At 42.4% G+C, this 21,217-nt stretch overlaps 2 protein-coding genes across 10 annotated transcripts in view; one reads left to right on the top strand and one right to left on the bottom strand.

The window, feature by feature from the left end:
• The window catches only part of ppp2r3b (protein phosphatase 2, regulatory subunit B'', beta), a 55,054-nt gene extending 40,514 nt beyond the window's left edge, over nt 1-14,540 (top strand). For 2 of the 6 annotated variants that reach the window (XM_071340211.1, XM_071340215.1), the window contains 10 exons: nt 808-910; nt 5,757-5,831; nt 6,066-6,152; nt 6,358-6,514; nt 7,154-7,202; nt 7,403-7,492; nt 7,612-7,787; nt 9,947-10,059; nt 10,172-10,278; nt 13,179-14,540. In XM_071340211.1, the coding sequence (XP_071196312.1) occupies nt 808-910; nt 5,757-5,831; nt 6,066-6,152; nt 6,358-6,514; nt 7,154-7,202; nt 7,403-7,492; nt 7,612-7,787; nt 9,947-10,059; nt 10,172-10,278; nt 13,179-13,299 (1,078 nt within the window). In that variant the 3' untranslated portion in view covers nt 13,300-14,540. Of the gene's footprint in view, nt 1-807; nt 911-5,756; nt 5,832-6,065; nt 6,153-6,357; nt 6,515-7,153; nt 7,203-7,402; nt 7,493-7,611; nt 7,788-9,946; nt 10,066-10,171; nt 10,279-10,658; nt 10,723-13,178 lie in introns of all 6 variants that reach the window. The other 4 variants (XM_071340210.1, XM_071340214.1, XM_071340213.1 and 1 more) reach the window with 3 other exon arrangements.
• Nucleotides 14,538-21,217, bottom strand: part of LOC139538310 (cohesin subunit SA-2) — a 48,640-nt gene continuing 41,960 nt past the window's right edge. For all 4 annotated transcript variants that reach the window (XM_071340206.1, XM_071340208.1, XM_071340207.1 and 1 more), the window contains 6 exons: nt 20,820-20,921; nt 19,069-19,223; nt 18,708-18,836; nt 16,642-16,853; nt 16,347-16,425; nt 14,538-16,058 (listed from right to left, as the gene is read on the bottom strand). In XM_071340206.1, the coding sequence (XP_071196307.1) occupies nt 15,926-16,058; nt 16,347-16,425; nt 16,642-16,853; nt 18,708-18,836; nt 19,069-19,223; nt 20,820-20,921 (810 nt within the window). In that variant the 3' untranslated portion in view covers nt 14,538-15,925. The remainder of the gene's footprint in view (nt 16,059-16,346; nt 16,426-16,641; nt 16,854-18,707; nt 18,837-19,068; nt 19,224-20,819; nt 20,922-21,217) is intronic.

Genomic DNA, 21,217 nt, shown 5'->3' with positions numbered 1-21,217 from the left:
CTCTGCTAGGGCGAGTAATGTTCAGTGAGCTGTTCTCTCTCAGATGTCTGGATGTAGCTGGCAAGTTAGTACAGAACGCTCGGCTCAACCCTTAAAGAGATGGGTGGAGCTACGGCTTAAGAGGGTGTGAACAATGCTGAATGGGTGTAGACAAAGAAGGGCTCTCCAATAGTAGTACTAAAACATTGACAGACGGTTTTCTCCAAAGTGAGTTTACAAGTTGGCCAACTTTCAAAGCAGAATTACTTTCTAATTTTTTCCTCAAATGGAGTGTATGATATACCATTTTGTAGCTCTGAGTCTCTACTTTTATCCAATGTAAAAAATAAAAAATAAAAATAAAAGATTTTCAAATGTTGCTGCATAAGACCGAATCCAGGTGGTGTCACAAATGTGCAAAAAGTAAATGGGTCTGAATACTTTCCGAAGGCACTGTTTCTCTTGGATAAAGTAAGATGTACTGTACTCTACTGGACTGTTCTCTTGGTTGTGTGTTGTAAGCGTACTGTTTTAATAATGTGTGAGTCTCTAGAGAATTGGAGTGGAATGGCCTCTGACATTACCTCATGGCTCTGAGGGGGTTCAAAAAAGAAAGTTCCATTATGTCATCATCACTGCTGTAACACTCTGAGCATGACCCAGCGTCAATTCAGAATCCTAATTTCAGAATGTATTAACCTGCACTGCCACTTCAGAGGTGAATGATTTCAGACTCGCTCTGAAGTGTTCTCTGATGGAGAGAGAAAATAGGGAGAGAGCGAGACCCTGAAAAACACTGAAACCATATGTTCCCTCTTTCCTTCCCAGAATGCTGCAGACCTGTCATGACGACGTGTCTAAGTTTGTACACCTCTTGGCCAAACCTGGCTGTAATTACCTGGAACAAGAGGACTTTATTCCATTCCTTCAGGTACAGGAACACCACACACACAGCCACCCGGGGAGAGAGAGTGGGATTCTAGTTTGGGGAGACGTGCTGGGCAGCGGCGTATTACTAGGAAGAGAAGCAAGGAGGGGGTTCTTTGGGGCAGGGCAGGGGGAGAGGGGAATTTTGGGCCAGTGGGAGAGTTAACATGAGGACTTCATTCCATTCAGTGGTGTTTTATACTGAACAAAAATATAAACCAACATGTAACGTGTATGTCCCATGAGCTGAAATAAGAGATCCCAGAAATGTTCCCTACACACAAAAAGCATAATTCGCTCACATTTTGTGCACAAATTTGTTTACATCCCAGTTAGTGAGCATTTCTCCTTTACCAAGATAATCCATCCACCTGGCATGTGTGGCATATTAAGAAGCTGATTAAACGGCATGGTCATTACACAGGTGTACCTTGTGTTGGGGAAAATAAAAGGCCACTCTAAAATGTGCCGTTTTGTTGCACAACACAATGCCTAAGATGTCTCAAGTTTTGAGGAAGCATGCACATTTTTTAGGCAAGTCAGTTAAGAACAAATTCTTGTTCAGAACAAACTGCCTTGTTCAGGGGCAGAACGACAGATTTTTACCTTGTCAGCTCGGGGATTCGATCTAGCAACCTTTCGGTTACTGGCCCAACGCTCTAACCACTAGGTTACCTGCCGCAATTGGCATACTGACTGCAGAAATGTCCACCACAGCTGTTGCTAGAGAATTGAATGTTAATTTCTCTACCATAAGCTGACTTCAATATCGTTTTAGAGAATTTGGTAGTACGTCCAACCGGCCTGAACACCACAGATGATATATAACCAGGCCAGTCCAGGACCTCCACATCCAGCTTCTTCACCTGCAGGATCGTCTGAGACCAGCCACCCGGGCAGCTAATGAAACTGTGGGTTTGCACAACTAAAGAATTTCTGCACAAACTGTCAAACTGCTGCAGGGAAACTAATCTTCGTGCTCGTCGTCTTCATCGTTGTCTTGACCTGACTGCAGTTCCGTGTCGTAACCGACTTCAGTGGGCAAATGCTCAGCTTCGATGGCCACTGGCACACTGGAGAAGTGTGCTATTCACGGATGAATCCCAGTTTCAACTGTACCGGGCAGATGGCAGTGTGTGGGCGAACGGTATGCTGGTGTCAATGTTGTGAACAGAGTGCCCCATGGTGGCGGTGGGGGTATGGGCAGGCATAAGCTACGGACAACCAACACAATTGCATTTTATTGATGGCAATTTGAATGCACAGAAATACCTTGACGAGATCCTGAGGCCCATTGCCGTGCCATTCATCCGCCGCCATCACCTCATGTTTCAGCATGATAATGCACAGCCCCATGTTGCAAGAATCTGTACACAATTCCTGGAAGATGAAAATGTCCCAGTTCTTCCATAGCCTGCATACTCAGACATAATCACCCATTGAGCATGTTTGGGATGCACTGGATTGACGTGTATTAACTTCGGACAGCCATTGAAGAGGAGTGGGACAATATTACACAGGCCACAATCAACAGCTTGATCAATTCTATTCAAAGGAGATGTCGCGCTGCATGAGGCAAATGGTGTTCACACTAGATACTGACTGGTTTTCTGATCCACGCCCCTACCTTTTTTAACTATCTGTGACCAAAAGATGCATATCTGTATTCCCAGTCATGTGAAATCCATAGATTAGGGCCTAATGAATTTATTTTAATTGACCGATTTCCTTATATGAACTGTAACTTAGTAAAATCTTTTAAATTGTTGCATTTTATGTTTGTTCAGTGTAGATTTATCAGAGAAGTAACTGTACCTTGTATTTATTTTATCCCCTTTATAACAAACAAATTGTGGCAATCACATCCCTGAGTTGAGCATTGCTGTGCTGGCCATTTGTGTAGTCTGTCTGCCAGGGTTTCCGGGGTTAGCCTGTGCAATGGTTTTCTGGCACCTGACAAGTGACCAAAAATCTCAAATTTGAGCTCATCAGTACAAAGGACAGATTTCTAGCGGTCTAATGTCCATTGCTTGTGTTTCTTGGCCCAAGCAAGTCTCTTCTTATTATTGGTGTCCTTTAGTTGTGGTTTCTTTGCAACAAATCGACCATGAAGGCCTGATTCACGCAATGATGGACTGTCGTTTCTCTTTGCTCATTTGAGCTGTTCTTGCCATAATATGGACTTGGTCTTTTACCAAATAGGGATATTTTCTGTATACCAACCCTATCTTGTCACAACACAGCTGATTGTCTCAAACGCATTAGGAAGGTAAGAAATTTCTCAAATGTTTACTTTTAACAAGGCACACCTGTTAATTGAAATGCAATCCAGGTGACCACCTCATGAAGCTGGTTGAGAGAATGCCAAGAGGGTGCAAAGTTGTCAGCAAGGCAAAGAGTGGCTACTTTGAAGAATCTCAAATATATTTAGATTTAAAACACTTTTTTTGGTTACTACATGATTCCATATGTGTTATCTCATAGTTTTGATGTCTTCATTATTATTCTACAATGTAGAATATGGTAAAGATAAAGAAAAACCCTGGAATGAGTTGGTCAACTTTTGACTGGGTGTGTGTGTGTATATGTGTGTGTATATGTGTATATATATGTGTGTGTATATATACATACGTATATATATGTACGTACATACATACACACAAAAAGTAAGAGAAGCTTAGGCCTAGCCCCAGAGAGAGAGAGCGATTTGCCGGCGGCATGTTACGACACCGACATATATTTCTTTAACCTTGTCAGATACTACTGCGTCTGCAATACACACATAGGCGTACAGAAGGGGGCAAATTCGTACATTTTCGATCAGAATATTTTTTATATTGTTACATTATATGAGTAACTGGTAGGCTTTAAATATTCTTCCTCACCTCAAATTCAACTGTCGGAGTCAGTTGGGAGCGCCGGTGTGCACTGCTTTCATATCATAGGCCTGCAGTATAGTAGCGTAATAACCACACTGCTCCAAAAGTTTCTAAACTTTATTAAGGTAATATCAAAAGCAAGTCATTCCATTGTTTCTAGGGAAAATACTAGCAGGATATTATATTGCGGCAAACACAACATTACAGTTTAAACTTAATTTGGCCAGAGAAAATGGCTCAACAGAATGAAACAAAACATTTTGCGAACTGGTTTAAAACTTTACAAAAGTTTTGAACAGGCTATATTGCAGCAATTACCAAGAAAGGCTAGTGCCTATCTTACCCAACAAATGAAAGCAATAGTGATATTTATTTTACAAAAGGTCTACTTATAACTTACCTTAAATACGGAGCACACAATTAAAATGACAGATCTTACTTAATTTAGCACACTCAAATGTCTCAACAGAATGAAACCTAACATATTTTGAATATTTAAATAACTCGTTTAGATGAATTAATATGCCTAAAATAATAACAATGATATACAATAATAACAATATAATAAAAAATGTTAAGTTCCAAAAGCATCCTACCTGATTAGCGAGTTGTGCAGTAGCCTGCATTTGTTCTCGCCAACGTTCTTCTCATCTTTGTCCACTACAATATTAAAACGTGTCCATGCAGAGGACATTCCCCATGTAAACTTTACACTATAAGCATACTCTCAAACTTTTGTTTTAATTCAATGAAAAAGTCCTCCATCGTAGCAATCAACAATAGCCTCCTCTCTCGCTCTCTCCTCAGCAGCAGGTGCATGCACGCAAAGAGTGAGAGAATGGTGCAAAAGTGCGAAATCGGAGTGTATGACAGGATCGGCCAAAAGTCGTCAATTACCGGCTAACGTAAACCCTGCTGTCTGCCTACCTACCTGGTGGTGTACCGTATCTGCCCCAAATTGGGCTGATTCATATTCATGCTGGCAGAACCGTCTGGGCTGTGACAAAACACCCGTTAGCATACCGGGAGGAGATGCCTTCTGGCACTCACTGTTTAATTTGTATTGCGACTCCGGGGTGAATGGGCTCTGACTGTTGTGATGAATGAAGGAAGGATTGGCGCCGAGTAGATGTGACTGTCCCCGGCAGTTTCCTCACCCTGGTGATTTATGGGTTTTTCTATTATTTAATTTCTCACAGGAAGGGTTAAGGGGGGAGGAGTGGGCACACCGCAGTCCGCCTCCAAAATAAAGCTATTTTCATTTCACTGCCGCCTTCGCATTTACATCAACGTTTAGTTCCTTTCACCCATCTGACAGAGAGGGGTTAAAAAAACGACAGAGGGGGCATGAGTGATTTTCATGGCTTGGATAAAAGTACAGTTCATTAGAGATTCAGCTCACCAGTCACCACATGAAAGGATCTGTGTGTGGTGGTCCAGCATGGAGAATATGACCAGCTATATAACAGAGCAGGCCTCCTCTCCCATGGTCTCAATGTCTCCACGATGTCCCCTACTCACGCCGGCCATTTAAAGGGATAAGAGTCTGTTAGATGCTTTCATACTTCAAAAGTGCAATTCAATTGTCCTCCCAATTTAGATTCTTCCCATTCGTCTGCCATTGCGGTCTGCGGATTTCTCCTAATGCATAGCTGGATCTACACAACAGATGGAGCGGCTATATGGATGGACGCCGCTTGACATTAGTCCACCTTTTTGAAGTTCCAATACATCTTGAATATGGTGTTTGAGCTAGTCAAGCTCTTTCAACATCTCTCCAACAGGCAGAGCAGAAAATGGGGTCTGTCTTTCTGCTACTAACTCCCCAGAGTCCCCAGAGAGTGATTTGACATACTGTTGTATGTTTGATTGTCTCTCTAGTGCTTGTCTTGTGGCAAGGCCCAGTTAGTCCTCTGACCTGTCCCCAGCCTTGTTGTAATGTTATTAAAACCTCCTGTCTGTGTTGTTCAGGATGTGGTGAACTCTCACACAGGCCTGGCCTTCCTGAAGGAGGCGTCCGACTTCCACTCACGCTACATCACCACAGTAAGTCATTATACATACCACACCAAAATACATTTTGGCATTTTTCAATCCATACCACTTGGTATGTCTACAGAGGTTAGCGCGTGATGTTGAATGTAATGTCAAATGTGTCCTATCGTGACTGACTCTGAAGCTTTTTTGTCATACACAGAAAAAAATCTGTATATGTGGGATGAGGTTGAAGTGATCGTTTTGAGTGTTCTGGAGGCTATTAAAGCTGTGTGTTATCTGCAGGTTGCCCAGAGGATATTCTACAATGTGAACAGGTCATGGTCAGGCAGGATCAGCTGTTCAGAGCTCAGGAAAAGCAGCTTTCTCCAGGTAGGAAGGGAGTTTTGAGGTGGAACTGATCAGTTGTCACATCTACAGTAATGCTGCGAGTCGGATGAAGATGGGGCTCTTGTCGAGTCTAGTTCCTCCAATGTTTTTTTTCCCATCAAGGGAGCTTTTTTCATCATCACTATATCTGTTAAGTCATCAGTGATTTGATTTGGCTGGTTGGTTGATGAATTGATTGGTCCAACAGAACGTGGCCCTGCTAGAGCAGGAGGAGGACGTGAACCAGCTGACAGAGTTCTTCTCCTACGAACATTTCTACGTCATCTACTGCAAGTTCTGGGAGCTGGACACAGACCATGACCTATACATAGACCAGAGAGACCTGGCCCGACACAACGACCAAGGTACACAGAAACACACACACAAGACCTCTACATAGACAAAAGAGAGCTATGGGGTATGTCACGTAGCGGGATATAGAGAGTTCACAAACTCAAATCTGACATAAGGATAACCGTTGAGTTGGAAAATCGCTAGCTTTGTGACATACCCCTCTGATCCGACACAACGACCAAGGTGTGTGTACACACACACACACACACACACACACACACACACAGAGGATTACCAAGGCAACCTTAATGTTCAAGTGGAGTCCAAGTGCTTTTGCTCCCACACACCACTCCATATGTTCCTGGTCATGAAGGAAACGGGAAAGAAGATCAATGGGGCAATAGGCCTAACTCGTCCACCCACCCACCCCCCCAAATGAATGTCTTGGTTGAATTGGATGACACCATGTCTGGCTCCATTTATTAGTCCTATAGATCTCCCCTACAAGCAGAAATCGCTGTATTTATTGTACGGAAAAGATAAAGGAGAGGTTAACAGTTACATCATTCACTTTACTTCCCAATGAGCTGTATTTATGATCTGTGACTGGATCACATCTATAATGAAAGACCTTGTATACACAGTAACTTGCGTCACGCTGTTATCTTGCTTCGTTTGTAAAGTTTTTTTTTTTCTCCTGTGTTTTCCAGCTATCTCCCACAAGATGATTGAAAGAATATTTTCTGGGACAGTTACCAGGTAAGAGACATGAACTAATTAATGGCTGTTATGACGTTCCACACTGTGTTCTGTATCGACTCCTTTCACCGAGTTGAGGTTGGCTTGGGTCCCCTGTGTGTTTTTCCTTAGATAAACGCAACATTTAATCTACCATTGAATTGAAGGTGAAGTTGGAGTGGTGTGTTTGAGCGTTGCCCTACCCATCTCTCTCCTCCCAGGGATAGACGTCTGCGTAAAGACGGCAGGCTGAGCTACGCTGACTTTGTCTGGTTCCTCATCTCCGAAGAAGACAAGAAGACTGACACCAGGTACTACACACAGTAACACCAGTCTCACATTGGAAACAAAATAGTCCCCCACCTCCCCTCCATTTGGAGTGATACCACTCTATCCTGTGTATCTAGCCTGTCTCTTTCTCCCTCCACAGTATAGAGTACTGGTTCCGGTGTATGGACCTGGATGGGGACGGTGTGTTGTCTATGTACGAGCTGGAGTATTTCTATGAGGAGCAGTGTGTGAAGTTGGAGACCATGGCAATCGAGCCCCTGCCCTTCGAGGACTGTCTCTGTCAGATGCTCGACCTGGTCAAGCCGGAGGTCGAGGGTCAGACACCTAAACGCAAATTCTAAAATTGTTTCAAAGTGACATGCAGGCAATAGATACGTGTTAGCTATGAAGTAAAGAGCTAGCATGCACACACACCAGTACATCACAGCAACTGGGACACATAGTAATACATTCCTGCGCGGAATGAAAGACTGACTAATCAAAGGGTTCCAACCTCTTTACGTCAGAAATTAGAGAAAGAGACGCATGTAGAGGGACAGACAGATGAAATCGGCTGAGACAGGATTCACAGCCACGTTGCCAGGGGTATACAGTGCATTAAGAAAGTATTCAGACACCTTGACTTTTTCCACGTTTTGTAACATTACAGCCTCATTCTAAAATGTATTGAATTGTCCCCCCCCCCCCCCCAATCTACACACAATGCCCCATAATGACTAAGGAATAACAGGTTTTTACAAATGTTAGAAAATAAAAAAGTTAAATTAAATATCACATTTACATAAGTATTCAGACCCTTTACTCAGTACTTTTGCTGAATCACCTTTGGCAGCGATTATAGCCTCAAGTGTGATGCTATGAGCTTGGCACACCTGTATTTGGGGAGTTTCTCCCATTCTTCTCTGCAGATCCTCTCAAGCTCGGTCAGGTTGGATGGTTAGAGTTGCTGCACAGCTATTTTCAGGTCTCTCCAGAGATGGTCTATCGGGTTCAAGTCCGCGCTCTGGCTGGTTCACTCAAGGACTTTCAGAGACTTGTCCCGAAGCCACTCTTGTGCTGTCTTGGCTGTGTGCTTAGTGTTGTTGTCCTGTGGGAAGGTGAACCTTCACCCCTGTCTGAGGTCCTGAGCGCTCTGTAGCAGGTTTTCATCAAGGATCTCTCTGTACTTTGCTCCGTTAATCTTTCCCTCGATCCTCACTAGTCTCCCAGTCCCTGCCGCTGAAAAATCCCTGCAGCATGATGCTGCCAACCACCATGCTTCACCATAGGCATGGTGCCAGGTTTCTTCCAGATGCGACACTTAGCATTCAGGCCAAAGAGTTCAGTCTTGTTTTCATCAGACCAAAGAATCTTGTTTCTCATGGTCTTACAGTATTTAGGTGCTGGGCTGCCATGTGCCTTTTTACTGAGGAGTGGCTTCCGTCTGGCCAAACTACCATAAAGTTATTGTTGGAGTGCTGCAGAGATGGTTGTCCTTCTGCAAGTTTCTCCCATCTCCACAGAGGAACTCTGGAGCACTGTCAGAAAGACCATCTGGTTCTTGGTCATCTCCCTGACCAAGGCCCTTCTCCCCCGATTGCTCGGTTTGGCCGGGCGGCCAGCTCTAGGAAGAGTCTTGGTGTTTCCAAACGTCTTCCATTTAAGAATTTTTGAAGGCCTTTTTTTAATTTTTTGGGTTCCCTTCCCCAGATCTGTCACGGAGCTCTTAGGACAATTCCTTCGACCTCCATACCTTGGTTTTTTCTCTGACATGCACTTTCAACTGGGACCTTTATATAGACAGGTGTGTGCCTTTCCAAATCGTGTCCAATCAATTGAATTTACCACAGGTGGACTCCAAGTTGTAGAAAAATCTCATGGATGATCAATGGAAATAGGATGCACCGGAGCTCAATTTTGAGTCTCATAGCAAAGGGTCTGAATATTTAAGTAAATAAGGTATCTGTTTTTTACTTGTAATAAATTGGCAAAAGTGTCTAAACCTGTTTTCGCTTCGTCATTATGGGGTATTGTGTGTAGACTGAGGATTTTTAAAATCCATTTTACAATACGGCTGTAATGTAACAATGTGGGAAAGGGAAGGGGTCTGAATAATTTCTGAATGCACTGTGTGTTGTCCGGAGTTGGTACTCCAGCACACGACTATGAATGCTAGCCTAGTTTAATGCCACAAGTAGCTGTTAGTTCCAGCGTGTAGCATTTTTAGACCGAAGCTATGGTAATTCGCTAACACCTTCCCACCTTCCCTGATCTGGGTGAAAAACACATACTGTATGCCACAACTGAACATGTTTGAGGTGTGTTTGATTTAGTTTGAGACAAAAATGACTACAGATTTAGTTCCAATGTACCAGGTAAACGAAATCAAGCGCACCTCAGGTATTTGACATTTATTTTACCTAGTTTGGGAGCGTCACTAAATCTTGAAAAGCAGCTGAATTTGGCATAAAAAATGAGATTTCTATTCTCCCCAGGAAAGATCACCCTACGGGACCTGAAGCAGTGTAAGTTGTCTCACATCTTCTATGACACCTTCTTCAACATCGAGAAATACCTGGACCACGAGCAGAAAGACCCCTTCTCTGTTGTAAGGGTAACTATTGACTACGACAGGATGTTATTATTACGCAGGGATGACATATGACCTCAGGGCCTGAGGGACGGTGGATAATGGCGTTTTGTTGGTTGTCTTTTGTAAGGAGGCTGAGACAGAGGGCCAAGAGATCTCGGACTGGGAGAAATATGCAGCGGAGGAGTACGATATCCTGGTTGCCGAGGAGACTACTACAGATCAGTACAACGACGGGTAAGACGGACGGACTGACTACACTCAACCAGTGTTCTATAATTTACTGGACAGAATCGCAGGAGCCTCTTGTTGATTTAATGACAGATCTCTCATCGGTATCTGTTTCTGTAGAGGAGAAAGTCGATAGTTGAGTTCACAGTTGGTTAGGGGACTGACTGCTGTCCTGAAGGATAATTTGTGCTTTGACCTATTCTGCAGTAGGAATGCCAGGGTTAGTGACTGAGCCAGGGTTAGATTATCACTGCAGATTTTATGTATGCCAAGTTTTTCTTTGTTATTGCTTGACTTCAGGAGGATTGCTGTGTTTGTGTAGAATGATTATAGGCGGCCAGTGTGAGGGACAAGGCTGTTAACAGGCTATTGTGTGGTGGTTTTAGGAACACCACAGACTTCTAAAGACAAGCTGGGTAGGATGAGGGAGAGGCTGCTTTGCCTGGCCAGGTAAGAGATCAGGGTGTCTGTCTATCCCCAGGGTGTAGGCTCTCTCACTCCTTCACTCTTTCCATGCTCGCTCAGTTCCAATTCCACCAATAGCCTCTAGGTACATGTCTAAAAGGATTGGATAGGTAGTAGTGGGTCGGTACATGGTAAGCACTCCACCTTGTCCTCTGATAAGCTTGGGTGTATTTTTTGCCATAACTACACTCTTTCTACACTATCTGTTTTTTCAACACCTTGGACGTAGGGAGGTAGGTAGGGGCTACAGGCTGATATGGAATTGATATGGCAGCTGTGTTTCAAAACCAATCCCTTCCTCAGCACTCTGGAACTCTTCACCATCAGTATTTTCCCACCTGTTGCTCCTCCTGTTGTTGGTGTCCTCACCTGTTTCTCTCTTGAACGATGGTAGCTCCTCCATGGAGTTGATCCCTGCATATCTACTGTACCACTTTTTGTCCTGTCTCGTGTAGATACTTTCCACCTAACCCACCCTACCCCGGCCAACAGCTCTGCACCCCCCCCACAGCAACTTGCCCAAGCCTCCCCCACTTCTCCTTCACCCAAATCCAGATAGCTGATGTTCTGAAAGAGCGGCAAAATCTGGACCCTTACAAATCAGCTGGGCTAGACAATCTGGACCCTCTCTTTCTAATATTATCCGCTTCAATTGTTGCAACCCCTATTACTAGCCTGTTCAACCTCTTTCGTATTGTCCGAGATACCTAAAGATTGGAAAGCTGCCGCGGTCATCCCCCTCTTCAAAGGGGGAGACACTCTAGACCCAAATTGTTATAGACCTATATCTATCCTGCCTTTCTAAAGTCTTTGAAAGCCACGTTAACAGATCGCCGACCATTTGAAATCCCACCGTACCTTCTCCGCTATGCAATCTGGATTCCGAGCTGGTCATGGGTGCACCTCAGCCACGCTCAAGGTCCTAAACAATATCATAACCGCCATCGATAAAAGACACTACTGTGCAGCTGTCTTCATCGACCTGGTCAAGGCTTTTGACTCTGTCAATCACCGCATTCTTATCGGCAGACTCAACAGCCTTGGTTTCTCAAATGACTGCCTCGCCTGGTTCACCAACTACTTCTCAGATAGAATTCAGTGTGTCAAATCGGAGGGCCTGTTGTCCGGACCTCTGGCAGTCTCTATGGGGGTGCCACAGGGTTCAATTCTCGGGCCGACTCTTTTCTCTGTATATATCAATGATGTCGCTCTTGCTGCTGGTGATTCTCTGATCCACCTATACGCAGACACGATTCTGTATACTTCTGGCCCTTCTTTGGACACTGTGTTAACAAACCTCCAGACGAGCTTCAATGCCATACAGCACTCCTTCTGTGGCCTCCAACTGCAAGTAAAACTAAATGCATGCTCTTCAACCGATCGCTGCCCGCACCCGCCCGCCCGTCTAGCATCACTACTATGGACGGTTCTGACTTAGAATATGTGGACAACTACAAATACCTAGGTGTCTGGTTAGACTGTAAACTCTCCTTCCAGACTCACATTAAGCATCTCCAATCCAAAATTAAATCTAGAATCGACTTCCTATTTCGCAACAAAGCCTCCTTCACTTATGCTGCTAAACACACCCTCGTAAAACTGACTATCCTACCGATCCTCGACTTCGGCGATGTAATTTACAAAATAGCTTCCAATACTCTACTCAGCAAATTGGATGCAGTCTATCACAGTGCCATCTGTTTTGTCACCAAAGCCCCATATTCTACCCACCACTGCAACCTGTATGCTCTCGTTGGCTGGCCCTCACTTCATATTCGTTGCCAAACCCACTGGCTCCAGGTCATCGAAGTCTTTGCTAGGTAACGCCCCGCCTTATCTCAGCTCACTGGTCACCATAGCAACACCCACCCGTAGCACACGCAGGTATATTTCACTGGTCATCTCCAAAGCCAACTCCTCCAGCCACCTTTTCTTCCAGTTCTCTGCTGCCAATGATGAACGAATTGCAAAAATCACTGAAGCTGGATACTTATATCTCCCTCACTAACTTTAAGCATCAGCTGTCAGAGCAGCTTACCGAACATTGCACCTGTACACAGCCCATCTAACTACCTCATCCCCATATTGTTCAATTTTTTTTTGCTCCTTTGCACCTCAGTATCTCTACTTGCACATCATCTTCTGCACATCTATCACTCCAGTGTTAATGCTAAATTGTAATTATTTTGCCACTATGGCCTATTTATTGCCTTACCTCCCTAATCTTACATTTGCACACACTGTATGTTTGTTTATCCCATGTGTAACTCAGTGTTTGTGTCGCACTGCTTTGCTTTATCTTGGCCAGGTCGTAGTTGTAAATAAGAACTTGTTCTCAACTGGCCTACCTGGTTAAATAAAGGTGAAATAAAAAATCCAATGCAATGCTTTTATTTCACAATGTTGGAAGAACTTCTCTCTCGCTCATATATTCTCTGTAGGTATGACAATGCTCTGAGTCACATCTCCAGTGAATTGGGTCTGAGGACAGAGGAGAGACATTTCTTTGAGATCCCCAACCCTCACTGCAATCTGGACTTGGATGAGGACGACTTTGAATAGCCAGCACTGGGAGAGCAACAAAACAGGGAGAAGAAGCGGCTACGGGATACAGGACATATAGCAGTGTGAGCAGTTGAACGCCAAACCAGAACCACAAAATTTCACACGAAACAATGGTACAGATACGATCACACTGTAGTGAGTGACGGTCAAATGGCTAACTCTGAACCACAGACACTCGTCAAACTAGGGATGAAAACAAGCGCTACCACCAAACTACAGGACTAACAAACATCACACGGTTACTTAGTGGAAGCTGGCAACCACAGGAACAGGAAACGCTCACCAGACTCTAGGCAATACAGGAAGAAGACACATTCTGTGGTGGGAAGTTGTATCTTGATCTGCCAAACGATGCAGGTGTCGTTACCAGCTCTTACCTTTAACTAGAGGACACTTCAGTCCATGGCCTCAAAAAAAAACCTCATGTTTTGCCTTTCTCTACACAGTTAAGGTACAAACACATTGTTGCAACAGAGTGATAAGAGAAAGGTGCTGCCGTCATCTTAGCAGTGGTGTTAAACATACATGAATTGGTTTAAACGCTGGTTCCTACTGGGTCCTGGCTCAACACTTCTTGGTTGTGACTACAAACATCAGTTTTGTTATGTGGTGGCTCGCGAGGCAATTCAGGAGGCCTTGGGTGGGTTGCAGCGGAAAACATTTAGGAGATCCGAGAGGCTTTTAGGTGGGTCGATCACATCATGAAACAGTTTGGTAACCATTAGACAAGAGCCACTGAGGCACACTTGAATTATTAAGTTAATATCCCACATCAATGACAAACATTGTTTTGTTATTCATTCTTAGCAATTGGCTAATTCAACATTCCAGAGATATGAACCATATTGAGTCGTTTCTGGTCCGATTGCAAAGTAAAAAGGTAAGGTCTACCTGCTGGGAGGGGCGGGGTAGTAGAGTGCTGGAGCGCAGTCCAAATGCCTGGCAAGGCACAGACAGAGTCTGTCTAACTGTACAATATTGAGTTCATCAGTATAATATATTCTTTCTCATATGCTTTTTTTTTGTGTGAGATGGGGTTATAAATTTGAAATAAACTGTAAATATTTATTTTGTGCTTGCTGTGTTGCAAAATAGGTGGTCAGATGTTTTGAACAAATATTTTTTTTTTATATATATCTGACAAAGTACTTTAATACAGGAAGTAAAATGTATGTTTTGTTCAAATAAAGAATGAAAAAAATTGTGGCATTTCTTCATGGAAAGAAGCAAGAGCATTTTGTGCGAGTAATATTTATTCATGGTACTATTTCCAATGACAAGTACATTTAAAACAGGTCTGATCAGTTACTATGACCACACTTGTGTAAAAATCTACCATTAGAACAACAAATGAACAGTGGTGTGTTTCAATAACAATCCGATAAAGATAGATAATGTAGGTGAGATCTAAGTCATAACACAATCACCTACTAGCTAGGGCACATCTGCAGTTCAATCTTCTACAATACTGGTACAACAACCTGACTCATTGATAATCATTGTCTATATGACCCCAACCCCATACACAATATGCTTATTTTATAATCAAAATTAAAACGCTGGCACCAAAATATAATTTGCTACGATTTAAGTTGACATTTTCATGAATATGCTTTTAGTGTAAAAACGAGCACATTAGCTTTCGCTAAAAGCTGTTGACATAAACAATTGAGTCATTCTTTCAAGCTTGAGTACAATTTTTATCATTTAGTATCTTAGAGGGACTTTTCCCAAGAGCGAAGCTCAATTATGGGTCAAATGTAACAGCACCAGCAGATACATTGGTTTCAATACAAATAAAGAAGAGCTTATATCCATAATGCACCACGACAATGGAGGTATACCCAGTGTAATTAGTCTTAACCTACCATTGGTACAGCATCTTCTCTAAGGAAGACTGTCAAATTATGTCTACATGGGCTGGAAGCTGTAAAAAAGAAAAAACACTTTTTTGTCAAAGAGCCAGTTCTATTTTGACAGTTGGTTTAAATGAGGTTACAGAAAAATACTCCAACCATGTCTCAATAGACTAAAGCGGCTTGCATGTCTCATCTCCTTTTCCTACATCTGGATGGGGGAAAAGCATACGCCATATTACTTTCACCCATCCTATTTTCTTCCTCTTTCAAATCAGTGCCATGAAGGAGAGGAAGCAAGACTGTTGTCCCTTTTGATAACTAAGATGTGTATACGGGTGTTCAGCCCTCTATTCCATCCCTGTCCAGACACGACCCCTAGCCACCTGTGTAGATATCAATAGGTATTGGAGTTATAAGCAATATGGTACTACCACCACATCCTTTCTGATAGGCAAGGTGATGTTTGTCATATTGCTTAGACATATGCAGTCCTTTGCCTCCCATCCATTTTTATATCGACTCATCACATACGCTGCTGCTGCTGTTATCATGTTGCCTAGTCACTTTATTCCTAGTTATATTTACATAATTACCTCGTACACCTACACATCGACTCGGTACTGGTACCTCAGGTTATCATTACTCATTGGTGTCACTATTTTCTTTCTCTCCGCATTGTTGGGAAGGGCCCGTAAGTAAGCATTTCACTGTTAGTTTACAAAGCATGTGACAAATATTTTTTTCTATTTGATCCACCTTCCAGTTCACAGGTCAACCTCCACGGTGTCCACATCCAATTCCTCGTTAGCGTGGAACGGCTCCTCTGATATCACTATGGTCGGCGGGGGTTCCCTGACGATGGGACCAAGCTCAACCTCTGGCTTCCTGTCCTCTGGGCTGACCGGGTCAAAGACAAATATAATTAATAGAACGATTATACTCTATGGTAAGAAACAGGGAGCACTGCTTGAATATTTTTTTTAAACATTTATGCATCCCTTCCTGGTAAAGCAGTCACTGATCTGTAGGTGATTGAATGAGTATAGGCAGTGTTTCCATCTTCAAGGTAAAACAGAAAGAAATAAGTATTTGAAAGGAGTAAAAACTTGCCCAGAGTTGGGATCAGTTCCATCTCCAATCCACTTAATTCAGGGTTAGGGTTGGTATTAGTGTTAGGGTTTCTACCTTGTACTGCTGCTGGCCTTATGGGGCCTCCTTACTTTGGTCTCAGTAGAGGTAAGAGCAGACGGGGACCTCACGTCTCCTATCAAAGACAATATACATTTCTCTTATCAGTCCGCTCAATCGAATATGTTCTGTGTGCATAGCGATCTTGCCGGCCTTTTCTGGCACTCTGAAAACTGAATATGCAAGAATAAATCCTATACAAAGCAATACAAAGTGCAATCACTCATGGAAGTCATGTCATGGTGGGCATCATGATCAGAAGGTCCCTGTCAGATGATGTCAAAGTACCTACCGTCAGCAGTAGGGCTGTGTCTGACAGAGGGAGAGCGTGAGCGATTGGCTAGAGACGGTTGCTTTAACGTATCAGAGCTGATGAAGGACACAGCATCTTCCCCCTCAGCCCCAGTAGCCAATAAGGAGGCTCGGTAGTAGATGAGTGGCAGCCAACACTCCTCTCTGTTACTGATGGTCTGTTCACTTATGTACCTCTGTAGGTAGGTGTAACTGGAGGGAGAGAGGGACAGGTTTAAGCTAGTCCACTGACATACAAACAGTCTTTAAATGTCCAATGCAGCCATTTTTATCTCAATAGTTACCAGAAATGATTTTATATTAAGTACTTACTGTGATTGTTATGAATTAATAATGGTCAAGAAGAAACACATAACTTCTTAGCAAAGAACAATTTCTCAAGCAAAAGTTTTGCTGGGACTGTCTGGGAGTGGTCTGAGTGGGGAGGGGAAAACTGAAAACTAGCTGTCATTGGCAGAGCGGTTTGGAACTCTTTCATATTGGTCTATTAACTGCCTGAAATCTCCACCTATTTTGGTGGGATGGAGTTTTGGACTGCCTGGTGACATCACCAGATCTAAAAAAGGCATTATTATTTTCAGTTTCACAGTATTATTCCAGCCTCCGTGTGGAAATGTTTACAGTGCCAGTCAAATGTGGACACCTGCTCATTCAAGGGGTTTCTTTATTTGTACTATTTTCTACACTGTAGAATAATAGAAGACATCAAAACTATGAAAATAACACATAGTAATCAAAACAAAGTTTAATCAAAATATATTTTAGATTCTTCAAAGTAGCCACCATTTGCCTTTGACAGCTTTGCATACTTTGCATTCTCTCAACCAGCTTCATGAGGAATGCTTCTCCAACGGTCTTGAAGGAGTTCACACATATGCTGAGCACTTGTTGGCTGCTTTTCCTTCACTCTGCGGTCCAACTCATCCCAAACCATCTCAATTGGCTTGAGGTCGGGTGATTGTGGAGGCCAATGTCATCTGATGCAGCACGCCATCACTCTCCTTCTTGGTCAAAAAGCCCTTACACAGCCTGGAGGTGTGTTGGGTCATTGTCCTGTTGAAAACCAGATGGGATGGCTTATCGCTGCAGAATGCTGTGTTAGCCATGCTGGTTAAGTGTGCCTTAAATTCTAAAATAAAGCATCATCACACCACCTCCTCCATGCTTCACGGTGGGAATCACACATGCGGATATTATCTGTTCACATCAGACAGATTTCCACCCGTCTAATGTCCATTGCTCGTGTTTCTTGGCCAAAGCAAGTCTTCTTGTTGGTTTCCTTTAACAGCGGTTTACTTTGTAGCAATTCAACCATAAACCTGATTCACGCAGTCTCCTCTGAACAGTTGATGTTGATGTGTCTGTTACTTGAACACTATGAAGCATTTATTTGGGCTACAATTTCTGAGGTTGGGAACTCCAATGAACTTATCTTCTGCAGCAGAGGTAACTCTGGGTCTTCCTTTCATGTGGCGGTCCTCATGAGAACTACTTTCATCATAGCGCTTGATGGTTTTTTGCGACTGCACTTGAAGAAACTTTTCAAAGTTCTTGACATTTTTCAGATTGACTGACCATGTCATGAAATAAGGGTGGACTGTCGTTTCTCTTGGCTTATTTGAGCTGTTCTTGCCATAATATGGACTTGGTCTTTTACCAAATAGGGCTATCTTCTGTATACCACCCCTACCTTGTCACAACAAAACTGATTGGCTCAAATTAACTTTTAACAAGGCACACCTGTTAATTGAAATGCATTCCAGGTAACTACCTCATGAAGGTTGAGAGAATGTCAAAAGTGTACAAAGCTGTCATCAAGGCAAAGGGCTACTTTGAAGAATCTCAAATATATTTTGATTTGTTTAACACTTTTTTGGTTATCTCATCTTTTTGTTATTTCATAGTTTTGATGTCTTTACTATTCATCTACAATAGTGAAAATATAGAAAAACCCTGGAATGAGTAGGTGTGTCCAAACTTTTGACTGGTACTGTATAAAATCACTTTTTGACTGCATGTTATACAGAGAAGAGAACACACACGTACACAATCTTTTTGTCTGGTCTGAGGAGCTTGCTGGAGAACTCGCTGAGGATGGTGAGGTAGGAGAGGTACGGAGGAGAGGGCTTCTCTGCTCTCTGGACAAAGCCCTGAAAAACAAACTCTATACCGTCCCTTCACACACACACAGAGAGGAAAAGTGAATGAATGACATATGAGCGCAGGAAATGTGCTACAAATTGTATTATTAGTATAATTCTTATGAGTACAAGTAACATGAGTATTATTTCAAACAAATGCTCATAGTACTGGTGTGGTGTGATGAGGCCTCGGAAACCATGATGAATAACATTAATGGGACGTGAGTGTGCACGTATACAAGGTTATGAGGGTAGTGTTTACCTACCTATGGATCAGAGCGAGGGACTCTCTGGACTTTGTCTGGTCCCAGCCGAAGGTGAGAGAGAAGCGTCTGGCCAGCTCCTTGATGCTGCTGAATGTTTGGACACCTGAGCTACAGGTGACTCCACTGTCCTGCTCCTGCTTCAGACGCAGGAACAACTGAGTACAAAGTGACGGAGACATCACTGATCAACTTGGTCACAGTTTCGTTCAATTCATTTCAGCTGAATCTAACTCAAAGTGTACTTTACTCAATTTAATTCAGTTCAGATAAGCTCAGTTTAAATCAAATCCAACTAAAATCCGATCAGCTCAATTCAATCTAACTCAGTTCTCGCCCTCATTTAGACCTGAATGATATTTGCCATCCATTAGCCAGCCAACTAAAGGACAACACATACCCATAGACTGCAGAGCTGTGTGAGGCCAAAAAAGAGCAATGAGTGCATCCCCTACAAGCCACCCCTCCCTCTGTGGGATCTACCATTAAGCCTTACCCAGGCCTTTACAATTAGTCTGTATTGGTGTCATTTAAAAACTTCACCATGTGAAGAATACATTTTATGGATAATAAAAAATATTAAACGTGAACATCTAAAACCTAGAGGCCTGGATAGTGCCAAAATGTCACACATTTCCCAATTTAAATTATTTTGGATACAGATTTAAAATGCATGCAAAATATCCTTCTCCCAATGGATTTCATTTGAGGAAGATGCCAAAAATATATTCTAACCTTTCTGGATTACAACCAAATTATGATAAGTGATAATACGTATTGGATCACTAAAATATGCAACTTTTACATTACTGAGTAGTTTACCAATAAAATGGTCTGATGGTGAAGTGGACATACTCTGTATTCATATTGCAAAATTACCAAACTGCAATACATTTTAATACAAAGTTAGCAAAAATCAATAATCCCTTGCTACCAGGGAAAGATCACCCTGGTTAACTCTTTAGTCATATCCCAGTTGACCTATTTGCTTATTTGTACAAAAAATAAAAAACATTTTATTTGGAACGGTAAGCCAGACAACATTAAACGAGCCTATTTATATAATGAATGTGAATTCAGATGGCAGAAATTATTCAATATTAAAGCATTAGACCTCTCACTAAAGGCTTCAGTCATACAAAAGATATACTTAAATCCAAACTGGTTCTCTGGCAGATTAGTAAGAATGGCTGACCTAGTGTTCACGAATGTAATCTGAAGAAAGGGGAAAAGACCAATCTCACTTTTGGGTTATTTGAAAATGTAAATGTCAAAAATTTAGCTATTTTTTAAAACAAGCCATAGAAAGTAGGTTGCAATTTCAGTTTAATCCACCAGAAAAGACAGAAAAATAACAAATATTATACATATTTGTAGATATATATTTTTATCAATTAGCATATATATTTTTGGAAGAAAGAAAATGCAGTATAATCTTTGTAAATGATAAATAGGACTGGTGGAGCTACTTTTAAGAATCTCAAATATAAAACTTTGGATTTGTTTAACACTTTTTTTTGTTACTACATGATTCCATATGTGTTATTTCATAGTTTTGATATCATCACTATTATTCTACAATGTAGAAAATGTGTGTCCAAACTTTTGCCTGGCACTGTATGTATGTATGCCTTTTGGGGGGGGGGGGGGATTGTTGGAATGCGCCATGGAGGGTAAAGGGAAGGGTGAAACATGATGTAAAAAAAGAAAAAAGGTGAAGGGGTAGAGGTAGAGGGAGGACAACCCTGGCCAACCTGTTGCAGACAGAGCACCAGCGTGCGAGCACTCTCTATCTTATCCATCTGCCGCGTTCTGCTCAGAGTCTCCTTAATGATGTCACCAAAGTTATTATAATACTGCAGAGAGAGAGAGAGACAGAATATCAGTGGTGAGGAGACAGTCATATCAGAGCCTTTCATGTGGCGTCTGGCCTCTTCCCCCTCGCCCCCTTCACTACAGATACAGTGGGGAGAACAAGTATTTGATACACTGCCGATTTTGAAGGTTTTCCTACTTACAAAGCATGTAGAGGTCTGTAATTTTTATCATAGGTACACTTCAACTGTGAGAGACGGAATCTAAAACAAAAATCCAGAAAATCACATTGTATGATTTTTAAGTAATTAATTTGCATTTTATTGCATGACATAAG

The sequence above is a fragment of the Salvelinus alpinus genome, chromosome 14 (assembly GCF_045679555.1).
Source record: "Salvelinus alpinus chromosome 14, SLU_Salpinus.1, whole genome shotgun sequence".
In the NCBI taxonomy this organism is placed as follows: Eukaryota; Metazoa; Chordata; class Actinopteri; order Salmoniformes; family Salmonidae; genus Salvelinus; species Salvelinus alpinus.
Note: the sequence above shows the minus strand (reverse complement) of the source record. Positions and strands in the feature narration are given on the sequence as shown.